The sequence below is a fragment of the Uranotaenia lowii genome, chromosome 3 (genome assembly GCF_029784155.1).
Source record: "Uranotaenia lowii strain MFRU-FL chromosome 3, ASM2978415v1, whole genome shotgun sequence".
In the NCBI taxonomy this organism is placed as follows: Eukaryota; Metazoa; Arthropoda; class Insecta; order Diptera; family Culicidae; genus Uranotaenia; species Uranotaenia lowii.
The window spans coordinates 245,320,652-245,335,919 of NC_073693.1; the positions used below are offsets into that span (position 1 = coordinate 245,320,652).

The following is a 15,268-nucleotide window of genomic DNA, read 5'->3' on the forward strand; positions in this document are numbered from 1 at the left end:
AATGCTTCTAGTTCATCTACGGGTTCAGTATAGTTCTAATTTTAGGAGCATAGAAACTTGAAGTTACACGCTGTCAGAAAATGTAAAATAGTGCGAGTTGCTAAATTTTTCCAAAACGATATGGTGAAAATAAGAAAAGGGGATCAAGTATCCCCACTGTCCCCTAACCATTGGCATTAGTAAAGGGTGATCGGTCAAAATTTGGTCAATATCAACTTGACGTATTTCTTTCAATTTTCCATTTAAAAAACCTGAACACCCCTCATTTTGAAGGTGTGTGTGTGTGTAGAATGTTGCTCCTATTTAGATTTTGGAATTCACTCTGCAATTGTCAAAATGCCGTCCAAGGAAGAAGAACACCGTATCAAAATTTTGCTCGCGCATAGCGAAAATCCGAGCTACTCGCACGCAAAGCTGGCAAAATCGCTAAAAGTTGCCAAATCAACCGTTACAAATGCAAGTGTTTGGGAAACGTTTGTCGACAGCCTGGGTCGGGGGGAAATCGAAAACCGGAAGCAGCTGAGACGACAAAGAAAGTTGCCGGTAGTTTCAAGCGAAACTCTAACCTCTCTCTTCGAGCTGCCGCAAATAAGCTGGGTGTATTGTCTACACACTATTAACATTTTGGTGTAAATTTATGTCATATTGGATGCACAAAATTGAAGCATCACTTTTGACATAAAATTACACTAGAGCAAAACAGAAACGCTTGGAGCCATAAATTCTAAGACATAAATTAAAGTCATATTCGATATATTACTATATCGTCCATGATGTAAATTTATGTCAAATCGGACGCACAAAAGTAAAGCATCTTTCTTGACATAAAATTAGATCGTTGTAGAAACTACATTGCTTTTTGTGAAATTTTGGTCGCATAAGCTTTCGAAGACGTTCATTTTTATAGAAATAAATTTTTATAGACATAGTGTTGCGCAAGCGAACGACAGACAGAAGAAGTAAAATTCCGGTTCGATAACAATCTTTATTATCTGGTAGATGTGTTATTAAATCCCTTTGAAGAAGACAAATGAAACCCCAATTAGGCTAAGTGATTTTTAACTTGTGTGTACATTCGTGTTCGGGTATCTTAAACATTCGTTTTTGTGTTTATAGTAATGTTTTCCACTTACGTTTAGTGTCCTTCAACTGTACCTGTGCCTGTCCTCGCAAGTAGCAACGATCCGTACTGTTTACGACTGTAGAAATTGTACATATTAGGTTAGGATTCAGTGTACGTTTTGGCACTCAAGTTACCTGCTAAATTAACAGTCACTTTTTAATTTGTTCGTGCAATGTTTCAATCGACCGTACTAATCGTGGTAGTCTAATCTAGATTAAGTAATTTAATGTTAAATGTTCCACTTTTGCGCTAAATAGTTTTAATTTTACCTTCACTTCTACTCTCACTAGCTATTCGATTTACTTTCCCTACACGAAACGTGATGTTGTTTGTTTTTGTCGTTTTCGCGCTTTTCGAACGGACCAAGGTGATCCATAAAACCCTGGTGTTACTTTTCGCTGTCAGTTGACAGCAAGTATCGATGGTGAGTGAGAAGGTTGTTGTTATTGGGGAGGTGCGTCACTCTGCACCGTCGTGACACTCCCCCTCGGTACGCCACTGTCGTCCTGTGGCTTACCTCCTGTTGCACCAACGTCTAATACAGCAACCTTGGTCGCCGGTCTTTCCAAGAGCCCCTTCGATGTCTGCACTGTCACGCGACGAACCTGCCCGTCTTGGGCTGCGATCGCTTTGACCACTCGTCCTCTTGGCCAGTAGTTCCTAGGGAGATTTCCGTCGATGATGATCACTAGGTCGCCTTCTTGGATGGGTTTCACGGGCTGAAACCATTTGGTCCTGCGTGTCAACGTGGGCAGATACTCGTTCACCCACCTCTTCCAGAACGTGTCTGCGTACTGTTGTGCCATCTTCCAGGAACGCTTCAGCACAATCGGTCTGTCGTCGAAAATGATCGGGGGCTTACTACCGTTAGATGACCCTAACAAAAAGTGATTGGGTGTGAGGGGTGGTTCACTGTCGTTGTCGATCGGTATGTCGGTTAGCGGTCGAGAGTTCAGGATCATCTCGATCTCCATCAACATGGAACGAAGAATCTCGTCCGAGGGTAAACGCGGGGGGTCGAAGTCGTTCATAGTTCTCTTCACCGACTGTATCAGGCGCTCCCAGCAGCCACCAAAATGTGGAGCGGCTGGAGGGTTGAACGTCCATTTGGTGGTCGGGCTGACGAACTCCACCTTCAGACGTTCTTCGTCGATCTGCTTCAATGCCTCGCATAACTCCCTAGAGGCTCCGATGAAGTTGGTACCCCGGTCGCTCAGGATCTCCAAGGGCGAGCCTCTCCTCGCGATGAAATTACGCAGCGCCAAGATGCACGAGTCTGTGTTCAGCGAATGCGCGATCTCGATGTGCACACCTCTGGTAGTCATACAGGTGAGCAGGACTCCCCATCGCTTTTCGGTACGTCTGCCAACTAACACAGACATTGGGCCAAAGTAATCGATTCCGGTGTACGAGAATGGGCGCTGATACGCTGCCAACCGGGCGGGCGGAAGGTTCCCCATCGCGGGAGGTTTCGGGTTCGCTTGTCGGATTTTGCACCGTTGGCAGTTTCTTCGGACTCGGTCAAACTCGGAGCGGAGACGAGGAATGTTGTACTTGAGGCGGATTTCGTTGAGCGCTGTTTGGTGGTTCTGATGATGATACGTAGCATGGTAATCAGCAATCAACAGGTTGGTAGCATGATGTTGTCTCGGGAGTATAACGGGATCTTTCGTAGCCTCATCTGCCCAATCACAGGCACCGATACGTCCTCGCATTCGTAGAACACCGTGCTCATCGATGACTGGATTCAGTTTGTACAGCGCACTGGATTTCGGTAGAGTACGTTCCCAAGGTGAATCTTCTTTTACTCGGCTGCGAATAATTCGAACTTCGTCCGGGTAAGCCTGCTGCTGAACACATCGGTAGATCGTGTTCTCAGCTAGCTTCAACTCCTCCTGCGTCAGAGCGCCTCTTACTAGGGTGGTTTTCTTGACTGTGTTTTGAAAGTTGATGAAGTAACGATGTAGGTATCCGACGGACCGCAAAAGTCGCTTCCATTTCGAAAAACGTTCGAATGAAATGATCAGTGGTTTGGTTCCTTGGTGGTGTAGAACGCTGGCACGGATCTCTTCCATAGTCGTTCCTTGATCTCCAGCATCGCCAGGCCACGAATTTTCGGGTTCTCGTAGGAAGTCTGGTCCTCGAAACCAACGACTTTCCGGCTGAAAGTCCGGCAACCTTTGCCACTTCGTTCCTTCGTCCGCTACGTTCTGCTTGGTCGGCAGCCATCTCCACTCTCCCACTTCCGTCGTATCGAGCAGTTCGCTGATCCTGAAAGCCACAAATTGGCTATAGCGCCGATGATCAGACCGTAGCCAGCACACTACGTCGCGGGAATCGGTCCAGAAAATGCGTCGTGTGATCCGGATTCTATGCGAACTCACAATGCTGCCGGCGAGACGTGCTCCAACTACTGCGGCTTGCAGCTCGAGGCGAGGAATCGAGAGAAATTTCAACGGCGCCACACGAGTTTTCGATCCGATTAGAGCACACTCCACCTTCCCTTCTTCCTCGAATCTGAAGTATGCTACGGCAGCCATTCCATTCTCGCTGGCATCACAGAAGATGTGGAGTTCGATGCTGTTACTGGATTCAGCGGATGTCGTAGTACGGTAGCAGCGAGGAATCCTGACCTGTCGGACATTCGGCAAAGTTTCGATCCACGTCAGCCACTTTTCGGTTAGTCGTGCGTTGATCTCGTCGTCCCAGCCAGATCCGGAGCGCCAAATCTCCTGCAGCAGAATCTTGAGGTAGATCAGGAAGTTACCGATGAGCCCCATAGGGTCGTACACTGTCATCAGGGTTCTGAGGACTTCCCGTTTCGTAGGTATCCTGGCACCAGATAGCAGCTCCGCGTCGTGTTTCGGTGACAACTTGAATGTGAAGGTGTCGGTTGTAGTGTCCCACCACATCCCGAGGACCTTTTCTGTTGACATCTCCGGACCGACACTAAGGTTCTTCTCCACGATTGGCTCCTCAAGCAGACTTTTAACGACATAACTGGAGTTTGAAAGCCAGTTTCGGATCTCGAAACCTCCTTGCGCATGGATCCATCTTACCTCATCAGCTAGCTTCACCGCCTCCTCCTCGGTTTCGACGCTTGTCAGCATGTCATCAACGTAGTGCTCGTACTTGATACACTGCACCGCCCTAGGGTACTGCTCCTCGAATCGGTCAGCGTTTCGATTCTTCACGTAGTGTGCACTGCTTGGAGAACATGCCGCCCCAAAGGTCATCACCGTCACTACATACACCTCGGGATCTCCGCTCTCATTTCCACTGGTCCACAGAATCATCTGGCTTCGCTGGTCTTGCTTCTTCATGGCGACCTGGAAAAACATTTCTCGAATGTCTCCAACGACGGCAACGCTGAACTCCCGGAACTTGAAGAGGACTGATAACAGGGACGTTAGCTGATCGGGACCCGTAAGCAGATACGAATTGAGGGAAACTCCGTTGACCTTGGCTGCTGCGTCGAATACAACGCGAATCTTTCCTGGCTTGTTTGGATTCGTAACCGGAAATATCGGCAAGAACCAGTCGTTCGAATGTTTCTCCGCCTTTTCCTGAGCGGAAAGTCGTCGAATGTACCCCTTCTCCTCGTAGTCGGACATTTTCGCTGACATCGCGGCCGCTAGATCAGGGTCTCGCTTCAGCCGCTTTAGTAGACAGTCCAGACGCTTCAGGGCCATTCCTCTGCTACTCGGCAAGTTTATTTGGTCATAACGCCACAATAATCCGGTCTCGTAGCGGTTTTCTATCAGCCGCGTTTCGGTGGACAGGATCTTCAAAGCGCGCTCTTCATCCTTCGACAGCATCGACCTTGACGCTCCGGCAATCCCCAGCGACTCGATCGAAAAATACTCCTTAAGTGCTGCATTCAGTTCCTTTACGTCCTCCTTGACGCACGGGCGGATGTGGAAACTGTGGTGACCACTATAATCAGAATTCCTCGCACCGGGCTCCGATGAACAGGGACCGTACAGTATCCAGCCGAGTCGTGTCTTGGACACCATTGGCTCGTTCTCACCTCCTTCAATGCTCCTCAACGAGCTTCCTAGACGGCAGTTGTTCATTCCGATAAGGATTCGCGGAGAGGCACTCTCGTATGACTGCAGCGGTAAACCTGCGAGATAGCTGTACTTCTCCACCATCTTTGGTATCGACACCGACTGTTTCGGAAGAGAAAGATCCCGAACCGTGTGGACCTCTGGCATCTCGAACACATCAGGCACTCCGCTGATTCCGGAAATCTTCACTGCTAGTACGACCGATTCGTTTTCTTCGCGGCTTTGACCACCAGTCCAGTCGAGGCACAGCGGATAGGAAGTGCCTTTCAACCCCAACTCCTTCAGCAGACTGTGCTCCATCAAGGTAGCAGACGATCCATCATCGAGAAACGCATAGGTGTTGACCTGCTTTCCCCTACCGTAGATAGTCACCGGAACGTAACGGAACAGGACTCTCCGCATTGCCTTGGAATGCATGTTGCAACTTTCCGCAGGATTCGCCGGCTTACTATACCGCTTGTCGTCATGCAGCAAACTGCTGTGCTTATACGTGCACCCATTCTTTCCGCATGGCTCCTTCACCTGGCAGGCTCCATAGTGTTTTCGAAGGCACTTCCTACACAAATTCTGCTCCTTAACCACCGTCCAGCGAGATCCAACATCCCAATCAAGGAACTTCTGACATTTCTCGAGACCGCTGCAATCTTTTTGACACACGATGCAACTCCTAGACTTTGGGGCAGTACTAGGACATTCCATCGGTGGAGCGTCGATGCAGCAGCAAGTCTCCGAGTGCACGTTGATAAAGTTATCGTCCTTTCTACCACGTCTTTCAACTTTTGGAGCATTTACTGAAGGCAACGTAATAGTGCTCGCCGCCTGAACAACCATTCCCAGCCATTCGCCGAACTCCCAGAGCGTTGCCCTTGGCAATCCCTGTCGATGAAACGCCCAGCTCATGCTATAGGATGTCGGAAGTTTGCCAATCAACTCCTGGAGAAGAGACACGTCGAACATGTAGTCGTCCAAACCGGATGCAGTAATGGTGGCACAGACGTTTTGAACAGCCACGCCGAAGTCTATGAGCGTCTGCAGCTTCTCCTCCTTCGGTGGCGGCAATTCCCGGATCTTCTTGATGAACGAGAAGACGATAGCTTCGGGTCTCCCGAATAGGTTTTTCAACAACTCGATCACTCCTGGCAAATTCTGGGGATGCATCAGACGCCATCGCACTGCTTCCAAAGCTCTCCCTTTTAGGCACCGCTGAAGCCGCAGCATGTTCTCCTCATCGCTGAACCCACAGATCCTGCTGGAGCTCTCGTAGCTCGCAATGAAAAGAGGCCACTCTTCTGGATTACCAGCGAAACAGGGAAGCTCCTTGTTCAGAACATGCCGCGCCGAGATCTGACTCTGGTTCAACGTTGTAAACCCGAAACCACCTCCAACAGTTGTCGCTTGGGAATTGAATCCAACTCCACCACCCGTAGCACCATGTGGGCCACCAAAACTCGGCAAGAACGCCGTCGTTTGACTCCGTATTCCGGCACCACCTCCAGTCGCTCCGCCCGCAGCACCATGTAAGCCACCAAAACTTGGCAAGAACGCCGTCGCTTGAGCCCTTATCCCAGCATCACCTCCAGTCGAACCGCAGAAACTGCCAACACTCGGTTGAAATGCCGCCGATTCTGGATTCAGGCCGGTACCTCCACTGGTCGGACCAACATTCACCGCCATTCGCCGCTGCAGCAGTTGCCTCCGCTCCTCGAAATGCTTTCGCTCCATAGCCTGCTTATCCTCCAACAGCTTCAACTCCTGAGCAAGAGCGTCGCAGCTCGCTTCGCCAGCATGAATCTGCGGCAGTGGGTTCGTCGTCGAACTCGCTAGAGGCCCGGCACCAGGTAACCATGCCATAGGTTGATTACACCGTACGTTGCTTGTCGCTCCACTGTTGATCGCTTGCGGGTTTTGGGTTGCAGAACCTCCCGCCGTAGATGCACTTTCTAATAAAAAAACAGGTTGCTCACTCCGAACAGCACCTCGAGCCGCTCCAACGTTGGCAATCTGCGACGTTTGGTTTGCTCCCAAGCCCGCTGCTGATCCTCCGCGCAGGCTCGCAGCTACCTGCTCCATCACACGCTGCTCCGTATCTTTCAGCCTTTGCTCGTATCTTTCCCGTTGATCGTTGAGCTCCTTTGCCTGTTGTTCTTCCTTTTCTTTTAACATCCGGTCAAACTGCGCCTGCATAGCCGCTAGCTGCTTGGACACCTGCTGCTGCAGAAGTTCTTCCAGTCTCGGATCCGTTGGTAAATTATTCCCCGACCTTGGTATTGCACCGGCGTTGTTGTTGTTTTTGGGTGTCGACGTGCCAGCCGGAGGTTGATTAGCTGCGGCAACACAACTCGCGCAGATCCACTCCCGATCCTCAACACTCGAATCCTCACCAACACACGCAAAGTGAAACCACTGTTCACAGGAATCACACGCTACCATACGGCTAGTATCCGGCTGTTGACATAGTCCACAATTCGCACCCACTGGTGCAGTTCCCCGCTGTTTCGACATACCGACAAAATAAGCCCCCGATCGTAAACGGATTTAATAAAATGTTGCGCAAGCGAACGACAGACAGAAGAAGTAAAATTCCGGTTCGATAACAATCTTTATTATCTGGTAGATGTGTTATTAAATCCCTTTGAAGAAGACAAATGAAACCCCAATTAGGCTAAGTGATTTTTAACTTGTGTGTACATTCGTGTTCGGGTATCTTAAACATTCGTTTTTGTGTTTATAGTAATGTTTTCCACTTACGTTTAGTGTCCTTCAACTGTACCTGTGCCTGTCCTCGCAAGTAGCAACGATCCGTACTGTTTACGACTGTAGAAATTGTACATATTAGGTTAGGATTCAGTGTACGTTTTGGCACTCAAGTTACCTGCTAAATTAACAGTCACTTTTTAATTTGTTCGTGCAATGTTTCAATCGACCGTACTAATCGTGGTAGTCTAATCTAGATTAAGTAATTTAATGTTAAATGTTCCACTTTTGCGCTAAATAGTTTTAATTTTACCTTCACTTCTACTCTCACTAGCTATTCGATTTACTTTCCCTACACGAAACGTGATGTTGTTTGTTTTTGTCGTTTTCGCGCTTTTCGAACGGACCAAGGTGATCCATAAAACCCTGGTGTTACTTTTCGCTGTCAGTTGACAGCAAGTATCGATGGTGAGTGAGAAGGTTGTTGTTATTGGGGAGGTGCGTCACTCTGCACCGTCGTGACACATAGACTTTGGTAAATTTGAAGGCTGCTAAAAAACTGGTTATTCGATGGTATTTTAGTTTCAAATTATTGGAGTTATACGGCGATACGTACGATTCTAAAAATTTGAAAGTAAAATAACCTTGAATAACAAGTATTTTCACAAACCGCGAAACTTAACTAAAAATTATGTCCATAGAAATTTATTCATGTTTGCTTTCCTATAATATACATATGTCTTCGAAAACTTATGCATCCAAAATTTAACACAAAGCAACGCTATTTCTACAACGATCTTGTATATGAAGTAATGAAAATGAATTAATGATTTAAGGGAATCATCAGTTTGTTTCGAAACGTATGTAAATGCTCTTTAACGTTATTCAAACCTCTCGTGAGAGTAATAGTTTGGAATTGTCATCTAAGATGTAGCAATACATAAACGGTATTCTGATAGAAAATTAGTTGAAGGTGGTTTTATTAGAATATTGAAAATTCATCATTTCAGATTATTTACCTGTTGATTTCGGTGCAGTGTGTGTGTGTGTGTGTGTGTGTGTCATTTCATACTCGTTTAAATACATAACATTAGCTTGACAACTGTGTGCGTATTAATACTTGTATTTATAATAAAACGAATCGTAGAGAAACTCCTAACACTACAATTTCTGGTCTAAAGAAACGGTACAGAAAAACCGTAATTTCCGTAAACAATTGATTCATAAATAGTAAAACGTCAGACGTATGGAAGCGACCAACTAAATTGATTAACAAAAAAAAATGAGCTTGATGTATTTTAATTACCTTTGAACGTCTGATTAGAGCTCAAATTTTCTAAGCTTTTCTCTTCCTTCAAGTAAAATTAAGTTTTTTGGTTGAAGCTTGATGAAAATTCCAAGATTCAAGGATATTATTAGAATCACATTATTCAGCGTTCAGGAATATTTTCACGACGACGATTCCGTCAATATTTTGAACTGCACGATGTTGTTTTTCCTCTTTCTCTTTAATCCGCTGATGTTTATTCTTCATGATAAACATCACCATCAGAAATCACAACCGAATTGTTGGTCACTTAACCTGAAAAATCGTTCCAAGGACGGAACATTTTCAGCCGTACAGAAACCTTGACTGAACAGCATCACATCAGGTATTAATTGACGCTTCGGAAAAGTAATAGAAAGCTTTCGAAAAGATTCTTTTCCAAATTTTCTGGAACATTGGAACCACTTGCAAAAGCTCGACCGAGATACATACTCTGGGTTTCTTGTTGAGAATTGAATGCCCTGGACGACTGAAAGCTGCTGCGAAACGCCGACCGCCGCAATTTCCATTGCCTGAAAATGGAAAATTTCATATCAATCAAACACCAATACGAACGATCAGAAAGATTTTGTTTTACCAGTACCGGCTGGACCAATAGGTCCGGCTGCCCACCAACTTTAGATTCCAGCACCAGCATTGAACGGTCAACGGTTTTTGTACACGGCGATTCCGTACTTTCTGATACTCTAACTGCAGAAAAACTTGTTCGATTTCCGAATCCGACTGCTTGTTTTGTTTACTTCTTCTAGTACATCAATTTTTACACGCTTATAGCTATGACCAGTCTTCCGAAAATCACTCGGAAGAAACGCTCATGATAGGTTTCTAGTTGGAAACATTCAAAGCCGATTGCTGCTGCCTGTTGTTCCCTAGAGAATCGGCAGAGCGACAATGCGAAGTCAATGTAAACAAGATTCAAAAGCGAGAGCAGACTCGCATCTAAGTCGATCTCCCAAGCTCACTACCTGTTGTATCAGAAGTGATTGAGACACTGACTGATACAAGATCCAATTCGAAAATCCACTCACTCACTCACTCAAACTCAATCAATGCGGCCTTGCATCGGTTCATACTGCCTGCGTACTTTCTGGCAAAGCGGCAGAAACATATGTTCATACGTACTGCCTGCGTGTTTGAATGACTATTTTAATCCTCCCCAACAACAGCAACAACAAAGCAAGATGTATCAGGCAGACAGCATTCGATCATCGATCAGTAAACGAGTGAGTGAGTGAGTGATTGAGCAAGAAAAGTTATTGACTGAAAAAAGAAACTGAAAATCAGGTAGCTCCTCACTCAGTTGAGAATTCCAACTGGAGAAGAAACGTCTCTCTTTCAAATTTTATTTCTTTGATTCTCGGAGCAGCGCTGTCGAACACAATCTTTGCCCCACTGGGAGATAAACCAACCGACAATTTAGGTTTTGCTTTCGCTGTTGAACACGTTTCAGTGTCTCTCATGAGAATTGAGTGATATTCGGAACACTGGCTATGACTCTAAGAATGCGTTCAAACGCACATAATTTTACATCGTTTAAGGTGAAAATTTGAGTTTGAGATTTAATTTTCACGTTCATGCCCTGATGTATTGCAACGCACGTGAGTTATAGATGTGAAAAGATGTAAAATTAGATCATTTCCAAAATAAATCAAATTAAATTAAAGCTTTAAGCGTTTCTGTCTCCTATAATTTTCATAATTTTTTGGTGTGTACAACCGTGCCTCGAGCCAAAAAACGAGCCGGGCTATCGACTTACAAGAAGGTAGTGACTCCAAATCGCGATGATAAACAAAATACGACGGCCAAAGCGCGATCCCAGAGGCTGTATACGACGATGCTGACGAAATTTGACTGCGTGGTAATGGACGACGAAACCTACGTCAAAGCCGACTACAAGCAGCTTCCGGGACAGGCATTTTTTTACGGCAAAAGGAAGGGGAAAGGTAGCAGATATTTTCAAGCACATGAAACTGTTAAAGTTCGCGAAGAAATATCTGGTTTGGCAAGCCATCTGTACCTATGGATTGAAAAGCAGCATTTTCATAGCTTCCGGGACTGTCAACCAAGAATTTTACGTGAAAGAGTGTTTGAATAAACGTCTGCTGCCTTTCCTGAAGAAACACGGTTGTTTCGTACTGTTTTGGCCGGATTTGGCATCTTGCCATTACGGTGAAAAGGCAATGGAGTGGTACGCCGCTAACAACGTGCAAATGGTTCCCAAGGACAAGAATCCTCCTAACACGCCAGAGCTCCGCCCAATTGAGAAATACTGGGCTATTGTCAAGCAGAACCTAAAGAAGATAAAAAAAAACTGCTAAGGGCGAGCAGCAATTCAAGGCAAACTGGCTTTCTGCGGCGAAGAAGGTGTACAAAATCTGATGGCAGGGGTTAAGCGTAAGGCCCGGCAATTCGGATTTGGAAAAGCGGAAGCCTAACTGAATGTTTTTCCTGAATTTTATACTAATTAAACTTGAAAAAGAAATTTAACCTGATTTTTTAAATAAACGATTTCACAGATTTACACGCGTTTTCCCTTGACCAAATTTTGACCGTATCACCCTCTTTACCTGGATTCAATACTCATTTCAAGTGTTGTTATTGAGAATCAGTGTGGTACCACAATGCACACCGTGGCAAGTCAATGTAATCATATAGGGATAGTCTGAACAGCTAAATGAACTTTTCAGGTGCAGAGAACTCATACGACCCTACATATAAAGATGCTGTTTCAGACAGGAAAGGGAATGGTTATTCGTTTTATTGGAAAATCCTACTTGGCAGATAGGATTGATGAATAAGGAAAAATGATGTAGTTTAAACTTACAAAAGTATTCAACACTTCTTCGGAATGAACCTAAATTAAATGGACAGATCTCACCATAAAACGACCATCACTGCGCCAAATGGGACTGGGATACATCCAGAGGAAACTTGTAAGCGATTAACTGCTGTCGAATCTGCCATGATTTTGAATCAAGCTTCTCCGGAAAGCTCTTCCGGGCATATTCCATATCAATGCAGGTGCGTTATCCAATCCGGAAAATTCAGGTCCACACAATTCGATTCACTTCACTTTTAACGGTAATTTTCGAAAATTTTCTCTATTTTTATTTTGCTGCTGAGAAAAACACACCCGTCATCACCGCAGCAAAGCCTACTTCTCAAAAACCTTGTACATTAATTTCGATGTGTTTATAACAAAACATGAAGAGCGCTTGTAGGAATTTCTACACAAAAATATTTTTTTCTTGTTTTTACCCAGCTTGATAAAAACCAAAAGAATTCAGTAGTAATTCTGGAAAAGCTCATTATTGCCTTTGTCGTGATTTTACGAACCTCAATTGACAGATTCACTAAAACACGTCTGTCGCTCACAAGAATAGATCGATGACTGACCTTGTTTTGTTTGTTTTGTCTAGTGTTGCCAAAATAACAAACGTTGCATAGACATTTATTTCATTCTATTTATTTTCAGTGTTGCCGAATACAACTATTATTTTATTTTATTATATTTTTGATTAAGTTTGATTTATATTCTGCATATCTTTCATCTCATCCCTACATTCCTTCTCACCTCTATTCTCAATCAAAACATTTTACGCATATACTTTTGTTTTTTTTTAGCTTAGCTTAGCTTAGCTTGGTTGACTACTCATATCCACCTTAAATCATTGAATTCGAAATGCTGTGAAGTTTTGTTTATACACCAACCAACAATCAAAAGAGACTTAAAATAACATATTTTATAAGGCTTTGTTCAACTTACGCATTTCCAATTCCATGATCTCTGGCGTGGCTAAGCAGAACAAGTTCTACCTCGCCAATGGTTGCTACTCCGTGATTGATCGAGGCCATCAATTTAGTGCAAGGGCCAACAGAATGGTGCTTGGGATTAGCATTTCATTCACAATGCACTAAACTCATGCTCTCCTTTTGAAAAAGATCAATACCGGCACCGGCCACGTCCTAGTAGTCAATGGGGGAAAAGGGGAGGAATGTTAGTATGATACTCTTTAGGTTAAACTAGCAACCTCTAGCTCCTGTATATTCCAAAAATAATTTTGAATTAGTCAGAACAAGAGGTAAGTTAGTATCACCAACTATGGAAACCGTCTGTACGTCTGCGAATCTATATTCAAGTATCCAAGGAAGGGGTTGTGTTAGTAGGGGAAAGGTTAAGATCAGGATCCATTCTGGTAAATGGTGCGATCATGTTTTTCCTACACCTCCTATGCTCCTATACATTTCCTAAGGAAATTCCTATTTCTATGAGGCATTGGATAAAATTCAATAAAAATTTATCAAGTCAAGTATTGAATCAAAATTATTACCTTCCATTTTCCATCTCAGACAAACTAGCTCGCTTTTTTTTCCCTAACTTTGATCCCTGTTTAAGCAAACAATTTGCAAAAGGGCATTTATGATTGAAGACAGAAATAACTTGAATTAAAAATGTATTAATATATTATATGAAGATACAAATTTTCCAAACTGTCTTTTGTAAGTGTTGCCTTTTTGGAAATTGTTTAATTCTTCGTTCACTTTTGCCTCATATATTTTAGAAGCCTAGCATTTAGAGCTTTATTGCCTGAATTGGTTTTAGATAACTGTTACTTTTCAAGATATTTTTTCCGTTTTGATATTGGTAAATCGAGTTTAGATTATCTATCAAGATAATTCAAGCATTTTCATTAATGTGTTTCAGTTATTTGTTTTAATATTTCAAGATTTCAAATTTTTGATTATCTAGTTTCGAAAATGCACACGCTGAAGTAATATTATTGTATACTTTTTAGTGCTTTGATTACGATTTACTTATTCTTTAGAACAGGATACCTATTGAGTCAATACCTGGAATCAATAATGATTTTTTTCTTTTCTTTGCACAACATATGTGAGTATATACAATGTTATAGAAATAGAAGACGGAATTTAGGTGAACATATTTAACACATCGAAAAAACTAGTTATGGGGGAAACTGGATTTGCAGTGTGAAACAGTTTTATATGTTTTTAGAGATTGTTTTATGAATTAGATAAATTCTTTCAGTAATTAAAAGTATTTCACCATCTCAAGCATCCGTTGCAAAATATGTTTTTCTTAAGATTTGAATGCGTGGTGGTTCATGTAAAGCTTTATAGATTTTAGTGTTTAAATTTAAATAGTTTTAAAAATCAATTACAGACATGTATGTTACAATTTAAATAATTCTTTTATTTTCTAACTAGATAAACTAACAATAAAAAGTAAAATAAAGATCTATTATTCTGGTGTACTTGGTTATAAACAAGTAAAAAATAAAAAGATTAAACAATTATCAAATAAACAGAAAATAAAAAATTCAAAAAATTAATCACTATCCAACCTGAGTTTAAACGATTTTCTTTAGTCAACTTCTGTTATTAATTTTTAGCAAACAATTTTGACTAATAATTTTCTATGCAGAGCATTCGAACGAATAATTATTTATATTAAATATATATAAAAAGACGTAGTGATATTCTCTAGAAAGAGTTGATTTTTTTAGCTGGAACTCTGGACACTTTTTTAAATCTGCGCAAAATTAGGATCGATGACGGTATTTTATCAGTGGTGAATTTAAGCTCAATACACATCCAAAACTACAACTTTTTTCCCACCAGATGGCACTATTTAGGTTTGAAAGTTTACTTAAAATGTTTTGAGCGTCATCTACATCTTTTCTTGTGACCCTATTTCGATGCGATATTGTAAAATACTGCGCCATCGCAAAACAAAGCTGAAAACTAAGTATGTGAAAAGAATCTTTTTTTGGATATACGGTAGAATCATTTTCGTTTAAAAGTATTAAAATGTACTTAGCCTGATTTATTCTGACGATGTTCCAATCCAAGTATCGGCCGACTTGCTTTCAAATTAATTCCAGTTGGAAATTGATTGCGATGTTTTCCATCTGGTACACTAGCACCGTTAACTCCAGCTTGGTTCCAAACCTTATTTAAAAACCACTCAGTGCCATCTACTTTTTTCCACAACAAGCTTTGCTGTTTTCAACATGCTATGAAAACATCGAA

At 42.9% G+C, this 15,268-nt stretch overlaps 2 protein-coding genes across 7 annotated transcripts in view; one reads left to right on the forward strand and one right to left on the reverse strand.

Annotated features, from left to right (window-relative positions):
* LOC129755886 (homeobox protein goosecoid-like) overlaps positions 1–15,268 on the forward strand; it is a 370,053-nt gene that overhangs the window by 147,919 nt on the left and 206,866 nt on the right. The window lies entirely within an intron of this gene.
* Positions 930–8,355, reverse strand: LOC129755879 (uncharacterized). Of its 6 annotated transcripts, none has more exons than XR_008739350.1 (3): positions 1,393–8,355; positions 1,258–1,327; positions 930–1,199 (listed from the first exon to the last, which is right to left on the reverse strand). XR_008739350.1 is itself a non-coding variant. In XM_055752571.1 (3 exons), exon 3 carries the CDS (start codon positions 7,693–7,695, stop codon positions 1,567–1,569), a length of 6,129 nt encoding a protein of 2,042 aa, XP_055608546.1. In that variant the 5' UTR covers positions 7,696–8,007; positions 8,066–8,135; positions 8,201–8,355; the 3' UTR covers positions 930–1,566. The 6 variants fall into 6 exon arrangements, 2 of the variants coding, with proteins under 2 accessions (XP_055608546.1, XP_055608545.1); XR_008739349.1 differs by having other exon boundaries at positions 1,258–1,332; XM_055752571.1 differs by having other exon boundaries at positions 930–8,007; positions 8,066–8,135; positions 8,201–8,355.